The following is an 18,744-nucleotide window of genomic DNA, read 5'->3' as shown; positions in this document are numbered from 1 at the left end:
CATCTGCTGGCTAGAGCCAGTACTGCGGTATGGGACATGCTGGAGAGTCCCCCGACAACAGAGTGGCCAGTAATATACAGTACGAATACCCTGCCGGACGTCTTCCAAGATCGGAGCTGTACAGCCTTCAATCAGAATGTCTTCAGATGTCAGACAGTGGATTGGAAAGGGTTAATAGACACCTCTTGCTGATCAAAAAAATAGTGTGGATCATTCTAGATTTTCTCGTCTGGTCAGGTAAATGGGGAAGAATAAACGTTTGCGGAGTCAGCTGTAAGAGTTGCCCCCCTATATCCTGAATTAGCTTTTGCGCGTCCACCCAATAATTTGGGATCTTAGGACAGTATCATATGCCATGTAAGAAGTCAGACTTTGGGTGAGAGCATCTAGTGCAGGCTTGTAACCTAGCCGGACCGTTAGGATTATGTGGCTATCAAACCCATATATAGCTCCATGGATTATCTTAAAGTAGGTTTCCCTCCATCTCTCATTTGATATCGCCTGCCTCACAGAGGACCGCGGGGATGAAGGAATCCTCTGCCACAGCTGTCACAGGCCACGGCATTCTATTCTATTGCTTTCAATGGGATAGCTATATCTTAGCTATTTATGAATGAATAGCTAAGGGCTATGTGTGATTGGCTGAGCGCTCAGCCAATAGCTAAGCAGTAGGTGCTATTGGCTGAGCCCTCAGCCAATCTGCACAGCCCATTTCAGGAGGCGGGGATTTTCAATCCCCGACTGCTGAAAGAGCTTAATAGCAGTGCCAAGGAGCCAGCAGGAGGACGCGTCTGAGCGCCGGACAGGTGACTAAATTTTTTAAACATTCTTTTAACACTTTTTGCTGATTATCGAGGAAGGGCTTATATTTCAAGCCCTTCCCCGATAATCATTCCGCAGGGCTTGGCAGAAAGCATTGCTTTCAATGGGATCGGCAGCAGTGCCCATCCCATTAAGAGCAATGGGATAGAATGTCGGGGACTTCTGCCACAGCTGTCACAGCTGTGGCAGAGGATTCCTTCATCCCCGCAGTCCCCGCCGGGATGAAGGAAACTCCAGCCACAGCTGTCACAGCTGTGGCAGAAGTTCCTGACATTCTGCATCTCTTTTCAATGGGGCTAGCGCTGCTGCCGCTGGCCCCATTGAAAAGACTGGCGATATGCCGGAGTCATGCCGACTTTTTTCTCACACTCCGATGCGAGACTTTAACTTTACTCTCGCATCGCAGTGGAGAAAAAAACGCCAGTGGCGTCCACCCTTAGAATTGTTTTTCATCCCCCCTCCCTATCTAAGTTTGGTATATAATTTTGAGATTGAATGTTTGTATGAGTAATCTTTTACCACGATATCCATTGGGTTAAGTATTGCTTCCTTCCTGTCAGCTAGTCTTTCCCGGAGGAAGCTACTTACTTATGCGAATGGTAGAAAGTGAGACAGAGGTAGGTTGTATCCTTCGCAAACCTCTTTAAAGGTCTTATATCTAGGAAATCTGGGTGGATGAGATGGTGAACTTTCATAATCCCCTTGTGGCGCCAAATTTCAAACATTCTATTTTCTCTCCCCTCCTTAAATTCTGGGTGTTGCCACAATTCCATATGCTTATAAATCCTAAACGGCAGACCGTGGGCCTTGCGAACTATTTTCCAAGCTGCTATAGTGTCTTTTGCCATAATAGAGTGTTTACATTCTAATGGAAGACTGGTGTAGCTTGTATGCAATAGGGCGTTTAGACTCCATGGGGTGAACAATTTCGTTTCTATGTCCATGTTCGAGTAGTCATTAGAACTCCACAGCCAGTCCAAAGAGTGTCTCATGAGGCTAGCCACATTATATAATTGAATGTCTGGAAAGTTGAGTTGTCCTCCTCTTTTGGGGAGCATCAATTTTTTCAAAGCTATATGTGGTCTTTTGTGACCACACAAAGGTCGCGAAAGCTGGAAGTAGTATCGCTAGATCTCGCCATTGAAGTAGGAGTGGGATTGTCTGCAGTGGGTAGAGGAGTCTTGGAAAACTAATCATTTTGATCAGGTGGCACCTGCCCATGAAGGAGAGCAGGAGATTACTCCACCCATTTAGCTCCTTTAGTATTTTAAGTATTGTTGGGGGATAATTCAATGTAAAGAGTCTCTGGCCTTTTGCCTATGTTTGTATCCAGATACTTGATATGGGTCTTTGCCACACTGACAGGGTAGCTTCTAGTATCTGTATCGGTAAATTTGCTCCGAGGGGAAATATCTAATAGCTCACATTTCCTGGTGTTTACTTTAAACCCCGACAGTTTTCCAAAGGCTTCCAGCATGGCAAAAACCCGGGGCAAGTCAGATTTCGTTCGGAAAGCGCTATCAATATATCATCCGCAAATAGCATGGTTTTTATAGTTCTCCCCCGGACCTTTATGCCCTCAATCTCAGTATTGCCCTCTAGCTTTCGTGCTGGTGGTTCGATTGCCAGGTTAAATAAGAGTGGTGATAGAGGGCATCCTTGTCTAGTCCCTTTCTGTAGAGGGAAACTTGGGGATAGAAAACCTGGTGTGTAAATTCGTGCTTGTGGAGAAGAGTAACGTTTCCACAGATAGGAGCACAATGGGCCACTGAAGCCCATCTTATTCATCACTTCCTTTAGCCAAGACCACGAGACATTATCGAACGCCTTTTCGGGGTCTATTGTGAGAAGGGCCGAGGAAGAGTGAGCACTCGGATGTATCTTAATATCGTCTAGGAATGTCAAGATCTTCCGTATGTTTATAATAGCTGAGCGTCCTTTCGTAAAACCCGCCTGCATTGGAGAGACTAAATGTGGCATAATAGTAGCCAGGCGATCTGCCATAATTTTGGCCATTAGTTTTAAGTCAGTGTTAATTAGGGAGATTGGTCTATATGATTTGGCATCTGTAGGATCCTTACCGGGTTTGGGTAGCAGTTTAAGGGTGAAGTCACACGAACGTATATCGGCTCGGTTTTCACGCCGAGCCGATATACGTTGTCCTCGTGTGCAGGGGGGGGGGAGGATGGAAGAGCCAGGACCAGGAACTGAGCTCCCGGCCCCCTCTCCGCCTCCTCTCCGCCCCTCTGCACTATTTGTAATGGGAAGAGGCGGGGTGGGGCGGGGCTAAGTTCCACGAATTAGCCCCGCCCCCGTCCCACCTCTCCCCATTGCAAATAGTGCAGAGGGGCGGAGAGGAGGCAGAGAGGGGGGCGGGAGCTCAGTTCCTGCACTTGGCTCTTCCATCCTCCCCCCCTGCACACGAGGACAACGTATATCGGCTCGGCGTGAAACCCGAGCCGATATACGTTCGTGTGAATGCACCCTAATATGAGCGACATTCATGTCCTAGGCGATTGGATTATTTCGAGTAATGGGGTCGTCTGGTCTTTTAATATTTTAAACAATTCGCTCGTATATCCGTCTGGCCCCGGAGCTTTATTTCCCATATTTTTGATACCTTCTTTAATTTCCCATTGAGATGGGTAAACTTAATGCATTGATTTGTTCCTCAGTCAACATGGGCCAAGACATATCTGAAAATAAATCTTCCCCAGCAGCTGTGTGCATTTGTGATTGGGAGTAGCGGTTTGAATAAAATTCGAAAAATATATTACTAATTTTTTGGGGATGGGAATGTGATTTTCCTGTAGGGTCTTTCAAGCATGTGATATTAGACCTCTGAAAAGGCCCTCTTGCTAAATTAGCCAGAATTTTCCCTGCCTTGTTCCCATATTTAAATAGTTTTGCTTCCCTTCGCGAATATGCTAGCGCCTCCCTTTTTTGTAACCAGGTCACATACGATTCCTTTGCTGATATCCACTTCTGTTTGCTTTGACTATTTGGTTCTTCCTGAAACTGGGTATATGCGTCGCGTAGTTGCTCACTGAATCTACTAATATTGTCTTTAATGTTTCTTTTTAAAGAGATCACATATGCAATTATCCTGCCCCGGATGACTGCCTTGGCTGAGTCCCAGAGCAGCTGAGGGTTACCAGAGTGAGCTTTGTTATCAGATATATACTCCAACCACCACCCCTTCAATAGTGCGCAAAACGTCTAATCTTCTGCTAAATATGATGGAAACCTCCAGATATAATCTGTGCCCTTCGGGATCTCCTCATACGGAAACAGTATCACTGGAGCATGGTCCGAGATCACCATGTCTCCTATAGAAATTTTTGCGAGTCTTGGTATCAAAAGGGATGACATGAGTATGTAATCTATTCTAGACCATAAATTATGCACATGTGAGAAATGGGTAAACTCCCGACCGTCCCGGTTGAGTTCCTGCCATGCGTCCCTGAGATCAACTTTATTTAAGAAATTTACAAAATTGGAGTCGTGATATCTAATGTTATCAGTCCGAGTCTCCTGGCTACATCTATCTTCTCCCACCCTAATGACCGTGTTAAAGTCTCCTCCTATCACTTTGCGCTTTTCGGTGTCTGCTAGTAATTTGTCCGATAGGTCGCTCAAGAACTGTTTATTATTGTTGTTTGCACCATAAACATTATAAATGCTATAGCTCTCCTTTCCTATTTTGATCTGCAGAAGTGCTATCCTCCCCTCCGAATCATGCCATTGATCTTCTACTTCAATATTTAAGCCCTTCTTAATTAAAATCAGTACCCCTGCTTTTGACTGTACTGCTGATGAACCATATACTTCTCCAACCCACATCCTACGCATTCGGAAGTAATTCTCTTCCCTTAGATGTGTTTCCTGAAGCAAGGCTATATCCGCTTTCAGACGTTTTAGATGATGTAGTATTACCGAACGTTTCTGTGGTGATCTAAGTCCCTTAACATTCCATGTAATGATTTGCATATAGAGAAGAGCGAGCATACTCGCTAAGGGCAATTGCTCGATCGAGTATTGCCCTTAGCGAGTACCTGCCTGCTCGGAAGCAAAGATTCAGCTGCCGGCGGCGGGTGGGGAGCGGCGGGGGAGAGCGGAGAGGAACCGAGGGGAGATCTCTCTCTCCCTCTCTCGCCCCCGCTCCCCCCTGCTCATGGCCGCAACTCACCTGTCACCCACGCCGGCAGCCGAACCTTTTCTTCCGAGTGGGGAGATACTCGCTAAGGACAATGCTCGATTGAGTAATTGTTCTTAGCGAGTATGCTCACTTATCTCTATTTGCATATTAATATTTTCCTTTCTGATTAAATTTAGGTGGAAACTGGATGCCTGGAAGTCCTCCCACGGATAATAAATTTTTTTAAACAACCTTAAACATTTAACTAAAATCTCGTAACCACTTATTCCTCCTCTTTCTTCCAAACCCCTATGGTCTACCGATCTCAGAATCGGTAGGAACATTAGGGGTATTGATGCAACCTCCTTTAGGGTAAGATACTTAACATAACCCCGAAAGAAGAACGCATGAAACGACTTCCTTTAATTCCATTTCGTAAGCATCGTTAGGGAGCCTAATTTAACTACAGTCATGCACTAGCGACTGCAAATACCTTCAATTAAGCCATCCTGCTCCCTTGTGAATTTCAGCATGAAATCAAATTAAACATAACTCAATTTTTATTCTCTACTAGCGTACCCGTCGCGCGTTGCTGCGAAGACAGACATACATACATACATTCGTTTTTATATATCTAGATGACGGCAGCAGCGACCACTGAGGTTTTGTAGGCCGCTGCTTCCCCCTTGCAGGCTGAATAAAATAGCCGTTGTGTGGAACATCCAATTTATCCGGCTGCTGTGGCTTCTTGGGAAGATAGCTTAGTACATGTTTGCCCACTTCCAACTCCAATGGAGACTGACTGTAAATGGCTGGCGTGCTCTAGTATTTATGGTTCCAAGCTGTACGTGTCATTGCATACAGTCTGTCTATCTATCTATCTATCTATCTATCTGGGTTATTGCGTACAGTCTATCTATCTATCTATCTATCTATGACATCAGGAAATGAGAGAATTAGATTCCGTACGTAAAATTTGAACGCTAATTCTTTGGCGCTTTGAATTGAATAATCGAGTTGGGACCCATTAACTTTTCCTATTTATGACATAATCAATGCTCGAGCCAAATTTCAAGTTTCTATGACATTGGGAAATGAGAGAATTAAATTCCGTACATAAAATTTGGACGCTAATTCTTTTGTGCTTAGAATTGAATAATCGAGTTGGGATGAGACATAAGGCCTTGCCCATAAGCATTCCCCAACCTCCAAGAACTGAACCTACCTACCTGAATGAGATTTTGTAGGCCGCTGCTTCCCCCTTGCGGGCTGAATAAAATAGCCGTTGGGTGGAACATACAATTTATCCGGCTGCTGTGGCTTCTTAGGAAGATATCCTAGTACTTGTTTACCCACTTCCAACTCCAATGGTAATTGGCTGGCGTGCTCTAGTGGTTCCAAGCTGTACGTGTCATAATAGAGCCTTAATGACATCACAATGCAGCTTATGAGAACATGTTGGGGCATGTTCAAGGGCGTCCGATGTTGATGACATCAGTGATGACATCACAATAGCAGGTGGCTTACTTATTCGATCTACGTGGGGGGGGGCGTAACTTTCGACGACGCTCGCGCGCCATTTATCGTAGGATATTTGTACTATGCCTATAATCTTCCCAGGAGTGTACTCAACAACTTCCCAAAGTTTCATGGCGATCGGATGAATGGTGTAGTAGCGCATAAAGGACAAACAGACACGCACGCACGCAGACAGACATACATTCAATTTTATATATATAGATATATTAACTCTCCGCTCCAGATAATTGCAATCTATATTAGCAAACTAAAAACAAATAGGCAAATTTGTAACGTAATCAACCCTCTTTTTCATCAAATCTAGTGTCCCATGAGAATCTTTCTTAGTGTCCCCAAAGTGTCTCTCCCGTGAGGTCATATACTCACGACCCTGTCGGGACATCACAGGGAAGTCGTGGGCTCGTGGAGCTCGATATGTCGTTTCGTCGGCTCCTGTTGTCGCCTGGCGCTGGTAAGGTACGATCTCCTTGTCTGTTTGGCGATGCTCTGGTAGTTTTCAGGGCCAGTTCTTGTTCTGCCTTTTTGGGGTCTTGGAAAGTAAGGGTAGTACCATTAGAGCAGAACACCTTCAGTAATGCTGGATACAGCAAGGTGAATTTTTGTTGTTTTCTATGGATTTCCGAGCAGATAGGGGAGAATGCCTTTCTTTTACGCTGGACTTCTGCACGAGTATAAGGACAGCAGGACCTGCGCTCAGAGTATATTGTTTCACGAATAACAGGACAGCCGTAACTGCGCTCAGAGTATATTATTGCATGAGCGTCAAAACAGCGGGAGCCGAGCGTAAATTCTATTGTTGCACAAGTCCCAGAGGAGTCTAGGATGCACTTGAAATATATTGTGTCACGTGTATCAGTAGATTAGAGGGCACTCTGAGGAAATGGCAGTATATTCTTGTGGGATTTCTAACCCTCTTTCTCTGACATCCACTGGTTTTAGTGTCTCTGCCCGCAGGGAGAGGTAATCTCCACACTCCCAGACCCCTATGGGGCCTTGAAGCAATCACTTGCTTCTAAGGGTGGAGACCAAAATGGCCGCCACCACCACAGGGGGAGAGGGGGACACGTGTCTCCTACCGTGCTGTGCTCCTGTCAGCTCCCAGAAGCTCCATCCGCGCTGCAGCAGAAGCGCTATAGGAATCTGCTCTGGTAGGACTCCGTGAGTTCAACTTCCCTGCAGTGATCAGCTCGAGCAGACTACAAGGGCGCCGGTGACAGGGTTGCTATGGAAGCGAGTTTGCCGCGCGGCTGGACGGCAGCGGGGCTGGTGAGGTTGGCGCTGCTGTCTCTCTTCACCCTCCGGTGTTCCGCACAGCCTCCCTGAAGCAGCGATGCAGCTCTTCAGCTTGAAGGGCCGACAGCAGCTGAGAATGGAGCAGTATCTGGAGCGGGGTTGCCGGAGCACTGTGTCCCTGCTGCTCACTCCGTGGCGCCGGAACCGGAAGTTGAACGCCTTCTGTTTTGAGACCGCTGCACCTCAGCAAGCTTACGAAGCCTCCTAGACACTGGCATAACTATAGGGGATGCGGTTGCAATCAGGCTAGGGAGCTTTAGGGGGCCTATAAGGCTTCTCTTCTAAATATAGGGAGCCTTGTAGTATGAATAAAGTATTGTAGTTGGGGACCCTGTTACATTTTGCATTGGGTCCCAGAAGCTTCAAGTTACGCCTCTGCGTTAAGGGGTTAAGAAAAGTTTGGGGGTCCCAAGATCAGCTTTTGCACCCAGGCCCTTGAGCCTTTGGCTATGCTCCTGCTCACAGAGCACCACTTTTTACACCCCATCCCTGCCACTGAGGTCAAGAAATACCCCCCTGAAAGTGCCAGGTTTGCAGCAAGCATGAGAGGAGCAGGGATACCTGGTTTTATTGCCCAATGTGCTCATCCCAACCAGCACTGGCGTAACTATAGGGGATGCAAGGGATGCAGTTGCACCCGGGCCCAGGAGCCTTAGGGGGCCCATAAGGCCTCTCTTCTCCATATAGGGAGCCCAGTACTATGAATAAAGCATTATAGTTGGGAGCCTGGTTACAGGTTTTGCATTGGGGTCCAGAAGCTTCAAGTTACACCTCTGCGTTAAGGGGTTAAGAGAAGTTGGGGGCCCCCAAGATAAACGTTTGTACCTGGGCCCATGAGCCTTTAGCTACGCCCCTGCCAACCAGCCTCCGCAATTACCCCTATTTTCAAACATACCACACAGTTTACATTATTACTTTTATCTAAGATTTAGGAAATGCCAAAAGCAGGCGGGGGTGGGGTGGGGTGGAATATTTTTAGGGAGTCGATTTTTTTTTCTGCACTACTGTGCAAAGGGGCTGGAATTTATTCAGTTGTGTCCTAAAATCCAATGGGTGTTCCCTCTATTATAGGCCTAGCCATGTGTCCAGTAAGCAGATTGGGGCTACAATGAGTATGCTTCTGAACCCGGGACAAACAGGGGAACCCATTTTGGGGTGTAAGTTTTCATTCGTATGTGTGCTGTACAAAAAAAGTTTTAGGATTTCACAATTGCCCCCAAAAATTCCTTAAAATGACATATTTGCAAAAATATAAAATCGTATTTTTTCTCCTCTAAATTGGCCTCTAAAGGGAAGGGGGGGGGGGAAATACTCATGACACCCCTTAGCAAATACATTAAGGGATGTATTCTATCAAACGGGGTCATTTGTTGGGGTATCTATAATTCTGATATAAAGAGCCTGTGCAATCTTGGCTTGGTGTAGAAAAACAAAATGGTTATAATTAAAGGGGTTGTCCCGTGAAAGCAAGTGGGTCTATACACTTCTGTATGGCCATATTAATGCACTTTGTAATATACATCGTGCATTAAATATGAGCCATACAGAAGTTATACACTTACCTCCTCCGTTGCTGGCGTCCCTGTCTCCATGGCGCCGACTAAAGCTGCCTTCTCCTTCCATTGTCTGGTCTTCTGCTCTGTTGAATGGGGCCGCGCCGGAGAGCTGGTCTGCGCATGCGCAGAAGACATGTGCGGCGTGAGCACGCCGGAGCGGCCCCATTCAACAGAGCAGAAGACCGGACAACGCAAGCGCGTCTAATGGAAGGAGAAGGCAGCTTTAGTCGGCGCCATGGAGACGGGGATGCCAGCAACGGAGGAGGTAAGTGTATAACTTCTGTATGGCTCATATTTAATGCACGATGTATATTACAAAGTGCATTAATATGGCCATACAGAAGTGTATAACCCCACTTGCTTTCACGGGACAACCCCTTTAATGTTAAATTTGTTTGCCTCCTAAATGGTTAAAGCTAAAGTTTTTCAAATGTGCTTCCAGAATAAAATAAACAGATGGAAATATATATCTTATCAAAAATTTGTACAGCACGTTTGTACATATTTGAAATATTGCAGTTGAAAATGTGAAAAAAATAACAATTTCTTTCAAAATGTTCTCAATTTTGGCACTTTTAATAAATATACAAAAAATTCTATCAGCCCCTTGTCACTATTTGCAATAGGAGGTGGTGAGACGGGGCGGGGCTAAGTCTCGGCGCATAGCTCCGGCCCCACCCCTTGCTCTAATATATAGGAGACCAGACATGGCTACACAGTACACCCTTAGTATTTGTCCTAATATATAGGGGACCAGACATGGCTACACAGTACACCCTTAGTATTTGTCCTAATATATAGGGGATCCAGGCATGATTACACAGTGCACCCTTAGTATTTGGCCTAATATATAGGGGATCCAGGCATGATTACACAGTGCACCATAAGTAATTGTCCTTGCATACAGGGGACCAGACAATGCTACACAGTGCACCCTTAATACTTGTCCTAATACATAGGGACCCAGACATGGATACACAGTGCACCCCTAGTACTTTTCCTAATATATGGGAGATCCAGACATGGCTACACAGTGCCCTCTTAGTACTTGTCCTAATATATAGGTGACCCAGACATGGTTATACAGTGCATCCTTAGTACTTGTCCTAATATATAGGAGACCCAGACATGGCCACACAGTGCAACCTTAGTACTTGTACTAATATATAGGGGACCCAGACATGGCCACACAGTGCACTCCTAGTACTTGTCCCAATATATAGTGTCCCAATATATAGGGGACCCAGACATGATTACACAGTGCACCAATAGTACTTGTCCTAATATATAGGGGATTCAGAAATGGCTGCACAGGACACCCTTAGCACTTGTCCTAATATATAGGAGACTCAGACATGGCTACACAGTGCACCCTTACTACTTGTCCTAATATATAGGGGACCCAGACATGACTACACAGTGCACCAATAGTAATTGTCCCAACATATAGGGGATTCAGAAATGGCTACACAGTACACCATTAGTACTTGTCCTAATATATAGGGGACCAGACATGATTACACAATGCACCAGTAGTAATTGTCCTAATATATAGGGGACCCAGACATGGCTACACAGTGCACCCTGGTACTTGTCCTAATATATAGGAGACCCAGACATGGCTACACAGTGCACCCTTAGTACTTGTCCTAATATATAGGAGACCAGACATGACTACACAGGACACCATTAGTACTTGTCCTAATATATAGGGGCCCAGACATGACTATACAGTGCACCCCTAGTACTTTTCCTAATATATGGGAGATCCAGACATGGCTACACAGTGCCCTCTTAGTACTTGTCCTAATATATAGGTGACCCAGACATGGTTATACAGTGCATCCTTAGCACTTGTCCTAATATATAGGAGACCCAGACATGGCCACACAGTGCACCCTTAGTACTTGTCCTAATATATAGGGGACCAGACATGATTACACAATGCACCAGTAGTAATTGTCCTAATATATAGGGGACCCATACATGGCTACACAGTGCACCCTGGTACTTGTCTTAATATATAGGGGACCCAGACATGGCTACACAGTGCACCCTGGTACATGTCCTAATATATAGGAGACCCAGAAATGGCTACACAGTGCAACATTAATACCTGCCCTAATATATAAGGGACCCAGACATGGCTACACAGTGTGCCCCTATTGTCCTAATATATAGGGGACTCAGACATGGCTACACAGTGCACCCTGGTACTTGTCCCAATATGTAGGAGACCCAGATATGGCTACACAGTACACCCTTAGTACTTGTCCTAATATATAGGAGACCCAGATATGGCTACACAGTGCACCCTTAGTACTTGTCCTAATATATAGGTGACCCAGACATGGTTATACAGTGCATCCTTAGCACTTGTCCTAATATATAGGAGACCCAGACATGGCCACACAGTGCACCCTTAGTACTTGTCCTAATATATAGGGGACCAGACATGATTACACAATGCACCAGTAGTAATTGTCCTAATATATAGGGGACCCATACATGGCTACACAGTGCACCCTGGTACTTGTCTTAATATATAGGGGACCCAGACATGGCTACACAGTGCACCCTGGTACATGTCCTAATATATAGGAGACCCAGAAATGGCTACACAGTGCAACATTAATACCTGCCCTAATATATAAGGGACCCAGACATGGCTACACAGTGTGCCCCTATTGTCCTAATATATAGGGGACTCAGACATGGCTACACAGTGCACCCTGGTACTTGTCCCAATATGTAGGAGACCCAGATATGGCTACACAGTACACCCTTAGTACTTGTCCTAATATATAGGAGACCCAGATATGGCTACACAGTGCACCCTTAGTACTTGTCCTAATATATAGGTGACCCAGACATGGTTATACAGTGCATCCTTAGCACTTGTCCTAATATATAGGAGACCCAGACATGGCCACACAGTGCACCCTTAGTACTTGTCCTAATATATAGGGGACCAGACATGATTACACAATGCACCAGTAGTAATTGTCCTAATATATAGGGGACCCATACATGGCTACACAGTGCACCCTGGTACTTGTCTTAATATATAGGGGACCCAGACATGGCTACACAGTGCACCCTGGTACATGTCCTAATATATAGGAGACCCAGAAATGGCTACACAGTGCAACATTAATACCTGCCCTAATATATAAGGGACCCAGACATGGCTACACAGTGTGCCCCTATTGTCCTAATATATAGGGGACTCAGACATGGCTACACAGTGCACCCTGGTACTTGTCCTAATATATAGGGGACCCAGACATGGCTACATAGTGTGTCCCTATTGTCCCAATATGTAGGAGACCCAGATATGGCTACACAGTACACCCTTAGTACTTGTCCTAATATATAGTGTCCCAATATATAGGGGACCCAGACATGATTACACAGTGCACCAATAGTACTTGTCCTAATATATAGGGGATTCAGAAATGGCTGCACAGGACACCCTTAGCACTTGTCCTAATATATAGGAGACTCAGACATGGCTACACAGTGCACCCTTACTACTTGTCCTAATATATAGGGGACCCAGACATGACTACACAGTGCACCAATAGTAATTGTCCCAACATATAGGGGATTCAGAAATGGCTGCACAGGACACCCTTAGCACTTGTCCTAATATATAGGAGACTCAGACATGGCTACACAGTGCACCCTTACTACTTGTCCTAATATATAGGGGACCCAGACATGACTACACAGTGCACCAATAGTAATTGTCCCAACATATAGGGGATTCAGAAATGGCTACACAGTACACCATTAGTACTTGTCCTAATATATAGGGGACCAGACATGATTACACAATGCACCAGTAGTAATTGTCCTAATATATAGGGGACCCAGACATGGCTACACAGTGCACCCTGGTACTTGTCCTAATATATAGGAGACCCAGACATGGCTACACAGTGCACCCTTAGTACTTGTCCTAATATATAGGAGACCAGACATGACTACACAGGACACCATTAGTACTTGTCCTAATATATAGGGGCCCAGACATGACTATACAGTGCACCCCTAGTACTTTTCCTAATATATGGGAGATCCAGACATGGCTACACAGTGCCCTCTTAGTACTTGTCCTAATATATAGGTGACCCAGACATGGTTATACAGTGCATCCTTAGCACTTGTCCTAATATATAGGAGACCCAGACATGGCCACACAGTGCACCCTTAGTACTTGTCCTAATATATAGGGGACCAGACATGATTACACAATGCACCAGTAGTAATTGTCCTAATATATAGGGGACCCATACATGGCTACACAGTGCACCCTGGTACTTGTCTTAATATATAGGGGACCCAGACATGGCTACACAGTGCACCCTGGTACATGTCCTAATATATAGGAGACCCAGAAATGGCTACACAGTGCAACATTAATACCTGCCCTAATATATAAGGGACCCAGACATGGCTACACAGTGTGCCCCTATTGTCCTAATATATAGGGGACTCAGACATGGCTACACAGTGCACCCTGGTACTTGTCCCAATATGTAGGAGACCCAGATATGGCTACACAGTACACCCTTAGTACTTGTCCTAATATATAGGAGACCCAGATATGGCTACACAGTGCACCCTTAGTACTTGTCCTAATATATAGGTGACCCAGACATGGTTATACAGTGCATCCTTAGCACTTGTCCTAATATATAGGAGACCCAGACATGGCCACACAGTGCACCCTTAGTACTTGTCCTAATATATAGGGGACCAGACATGATTACACAATGCACCAGTAGTAATTGTCCTAATATATAGGGGACCCATACATGGCTACACAGTGCACCCTGGTACTTGTCTTAATATATAGGGGACCCAGACATGGCTACACAGTGCACCCTGGTACATGTCCTAATATATAGGAGACCCAGAAATGGCTACACAGTGCAACATTAATACCTGCCCTAATATATAAGGGACCCAGACATGGCTACACAGTGTGCCCCTATTGTCCTAATATATAGGGGACTCAGACATGGCTACACAGTGCACCCTGGTACTTGTCCCAATATGTAGGAGACCCAGATATGGCTACACAGTACACCCTTAGTACTTGTCCTAATATATAGGAGACCCAGATATGGCTACACAGTGCACCCTTAGTACTTGTCCTAATATATAGGTGACCCAGACATGGTTATACAGTGCATCCTTAGCACTTGTCCTAATATATAGGAGACCCAGACATGGCCACACAGTGCACCCTTAGTACTTGTCCTAATATATAGGGGACCAGACATGATTACACAATGCACCAGTAGTAATTGTCCTAATATATAGGGGACCCATACATGGCTACACAGTGCACCCTGGTACTTGTCCTAATATATAGGGGACCAGACATGATTACACAATGCACCAGTAGTAATTGTCCTAATATATAGGGGACCCATACATGGCTACACAGTGCACCCTGGTACATGTCCTAATATATAGGAGACCCAGAAATGGCTACACAGTGCAACATTAATACCTGCCCTAATATATAAGGGACCCAGACATGGCTACACAGTGTGCCCCTATTGTCCTAATATATAGGGGACTCAGACATGGCTACACAGTGCACCCTGGTACTTGTCCTAATATATAGGGGACCCAGACATGGCTACATAGTGTGTCCCTATTGTCCCAATATGTAGGAGACCCAGATATGGCTACACAGTACACCCTTAGTACTTGTCCTAATATATAGGAGACCCAGATATGGCTACACAGTGCACCCTTAGTACTTGTCCTAATATATAGGAGACCCAGATATGGCTACACAGTGCACCCTTAGTACTTGTCCTAATTTATAGGTGACCCAGACATAGCTACACAGGGCACTCTTAGTACTTGTCCTAATACATAGGAGACCGAGGCACCGCTGCACAGTGCACTCTTAGTACTTGTCCGTTCCTGTTGCCCTGCTATGTGCGACTCTTCCCCACTCTGACATGCGAGCAGCCACACATAGATAATTCTGTGTCCAGATGATTGGGGCCGCACACAATGGCATTGTCGGACGCATGTTGCGCACCCCTGCTCTAGGGGCAGGGGGACAATATGAGCGAATGTCATCTAATATGGTGAAATACTTGTATCAGGTGATGCCGCTCTTCTTCTGCTGTCCCCATGTTATTACAATCACTGTCCATATGATATCACAATGACACAGATCCCATCTTCTCTTCCAGCATCATCCTTCACGGTCGTTTCATTTCCCGCTGGGGACACGGTGACTCTGAGCTGCTCAGATGAAACCAACACAACCAGAAATTTGTCAGATGTGACACAAATCGTATGGAGGAAAGTAGACGGATCTCGCTCTCTACATTTTGCATGGACTAGCACAAACAATATATCGAACTTCACAGACTCCAGAATCTCCTTCCAGAGCGCACAGCCCCCCACAGTGCTGAGAATAAGAGATGTCCAAACTGGGGATGCTGGGAATTATACTTGTCACATTACTGATGTTCAATCAGGAAACCTTCACAGATCATGGACACTTCAGATATCAGGTACATCATATACTTGTTTCCATAACCGTTCCCCCATAATAATGTATACTCCACATATGCCGCATTCCTCTCATTGGATTTCCTATGACATCATCTATCAAAACAATTACTGAGACCACAGTGCGATGCAGCGCTGGATGATGGCAGCTGTGGATGGGTAAGTATTAGAGATGAGCGAGTATACTCACTAAGGGCAATTGCTCGATCGAGCATTGCCCTTAGCGAGTACCTGCCCGCTCGGGAGCAAAGATTCGGCTGCCGGTGGGGGGCGGGGAGCGGGGAGGAACGGAGGGGAGATCTCTCTCTCCCTCTCTCGCCCCGCTCCCCCCTGCTGACTGCCGCAACTCACCTGTCACCCGCGCCGGCAGCCAAACCTTTTCTCCCGAGCGGGGGAGATACTCGCTAAGGGCAATGCTCGATCGAGTAATTGTCCTTAGCGAGTATGCTCGCTCATCTCTAGTAAGTATGTCTCAGTTCATTGTTTTAATGTAGACAGTGCTATTGAAGCGGGTTAATGAAAGATGAGAGGAAAAAAGAGGGAGCGGAGCATGTATTTAGTAGTTTCAAAGTCTATAAACTGATGTTTTAGTTTGGGAATTTTATTTTCTCCTTCTTTTATTCTAAAACAGAGGAGTAGAGCTTAAAAATACTTCTCGCGCCTCGTTAAGTAAAGTCATTGCATCTACAACCACTTTTCTCCTACATTTATTCTACGGTATGTATTGAAGCAGGGTTGTCCAGTAACTGAACAAGCCCTTCAAAGGGGACGCGTCATCAGTAGAGATGAGCGAACACCAAAATGTTCGGGTGTTCGTTATTCGGAACGAACTTCCCGCGATGCTCGAGGGTTCGTTTCGAACAACGAACCCCATTGAAGTCAATGGGCGACCAGAACATTTTTGTATTTCGCCGATGCTCGCTAAGGTTTTCATGTGTGAAAATCTGGGCAATTCAGGAAAGTGATGGGAATGACACAGTGACGGATAGGGCAGGCGAGGGGCTACATGTTGGGCTGCATCTCAAGTTCACAGGTCCCACTATTAAGCCACAATAGCGGCAAGAGTGGGCCCCCCCCCCCAACAACTTTTACTTCTGAAAAGCCCTCATTAGCATGGCATACCTTTGCTAAGCACCACACTACCTCCAACAAAGCACAATCACTGCCTGCATGACACACCACTGACACTTCTCCTGGGTTACATGCTGCCCAACCGCACCCCCTCCCCCCCACAGCGCACACCAAACTGTCCCTGCGCAGCCTTCAGCTGCCCTCATGCCACACCACCCTCATGTCTATTTAGAAGTGCGTCTGCCACGACGAGGGACCGCAGGCACACACTGCACAGGGTTGGCACGGCTAGGTAGCGACCCTCTTTAATAGGGGCGGGGCGATAGCCCACAATGCTGTACAGAAGCAATGAGAAATAGAATCCTGTGCCACCGCCATCATGAGCTGCACACGTGGGCATAGCAATGGGGAACCTATGTGCCACACACTATTCATTCTGTCAAGGTGTCTGCATGCCCCAGTCAGACTGGTAATATGCACCTTAACAGTAACCGCGTTGGTGGTAATGTGGTGGTGACTGCGGACCTAGTAGCACGGTTGTATTTTGTTGGTTTTCGGAATGTGGCCAGGATTAAGTGGGCCGTGGCGGGGGGATGGTGGGGGGGCTCTCTTGTAGTGTCGGTAAAGGTGAAATTCTTGGACTGCCACCAGACGAACCAATGCAAAGGCATTTGCCAACAATGTTTTCCCTGTTGGAGGGGGATGTTTTTGAGGCACTACGTGTCCTCTCCACGTGTCCGTGGTTATATGCACCTTAACAGTAACCGCGTTGGTGGTAATGTGGTGGTGACTGCGGACCTAGTAGCACGGTTGTATTTTGTTGGTTTTCGGAATGTGGCCAGGATTAAGTGGGCCGTGGCGGGGGGATGGTGGGGGGGCTCTCTTCTAGTGTCGGTAAAGGTGAAATTCTTGGACTGCCACCAGACGAACCAATGCAAAGGCATTTGCCAACAATGTTTTCCCTGTTGGAGGAGGAGGGGGATGTTTTTGAGGCACTACGTGTCCTCTCCACGTGTCCGTGGTTATATGCACCTTAACAGTAACCGCGTTGGTGGTAATGTGGTGGTGACTGCGGACCTAGTAGCACGGTTGTATTTTGTTGGTTTTCGGAATGTGGCCAGGATTAAGTGGGCCGTGGCGGGGGGATGGTGGGGGGGCTCTCTTGTAGTGTCGGTAAAGGTGAAATTCTTGGACTGCCACCAGACGAACCAATGCAAAGGCATTTGCCAACAATGTTTTCCCTGTTGGAGGAGGAGGGGGATGTTTTTGAGGCACTACGTGTCCTCTCCACGTGTCCGTTCCATGTCAGCAATAGTAGCACTCAAGACAGGCCCCAGTAACAATTCTGAAGCAGCAGTATAGCGGGAGCGCAGTCTTCGTTCCATGTAAGCAATAGTAGCACTCAAGACAGGCCCCAGTAACAATTCTGAAGCAGCAGTATAGCGGGAGCGCAGTCTTCGTTCCATGTAAGCAATAGTAGCACTCAAGACAGGCCCCAGTAACAATTCTGAAGCAGCAGTATAGCGGGAGCGCAGTCTTCGTTCCATGTAAGCAATAGTAGCACTCAAGACAGGCCCCAGTAACAATTCTGAAGCAGCAGTATAGCGGGAGCGCAGTCTTCGTTCCATGTAAGCAATAGTAGCACTCAAGACAGGCCCCAGTAACAATTCTGAAGCAGCAGTATAGCGGGAGCGCAGTCTTCGTTCCATGTAAGCAATAGTAGCACTCAAGACAGGCCCCAGTAACAATTCCGAAGCAGCAGTATAGCGG

At 46.3% G+C, this 18,744-nt stretch overlaps 1 protein-coding gene across 1 annotated transcript in view; it reads left to right on the top strand.

The window, feature by feature from the left end:
• The window catches only part of LOC136624588 (carcinoembryonic antigen-related cell adhesion molecule 2-like), a 54,916-nt gene that overhangs the window by 21,688 nt on the left and 14,484 nt on the right, over positions 1-18,744 (top strand). The window contains exon 2 of the mRNA XM_066598547.1: positions 15,579-15,905. Within this exon, the coding sequence (XP_066454644.1) occupies positions 15,579-15,905 (327 nt within the window). The remainder of the gene's footprint in view (positions 1-15,578; positions 15,906-18,744) is intronic.

Source organism: Eleutherodactylus coqui, chromosome 4 (assembly GCF_035609145.1).
Source record: "Eleutherodactylus coqui strain aEleCoq1 chromosome 4, aEleCoq1.hap1, whole genome shotgun sequence".
In the NCBI taxonomy this organism is placed as follows: domain Eukaryota; kingdom Metazoa; phylum Chordata; class Amphibia; order Anura; family Eleutherodactylidae; genus Eleutherodactylus; species Eleutherodactylus coqui.
This window is presented reverse-complemented; position numbering and strand designations above follow the sequence as displayed.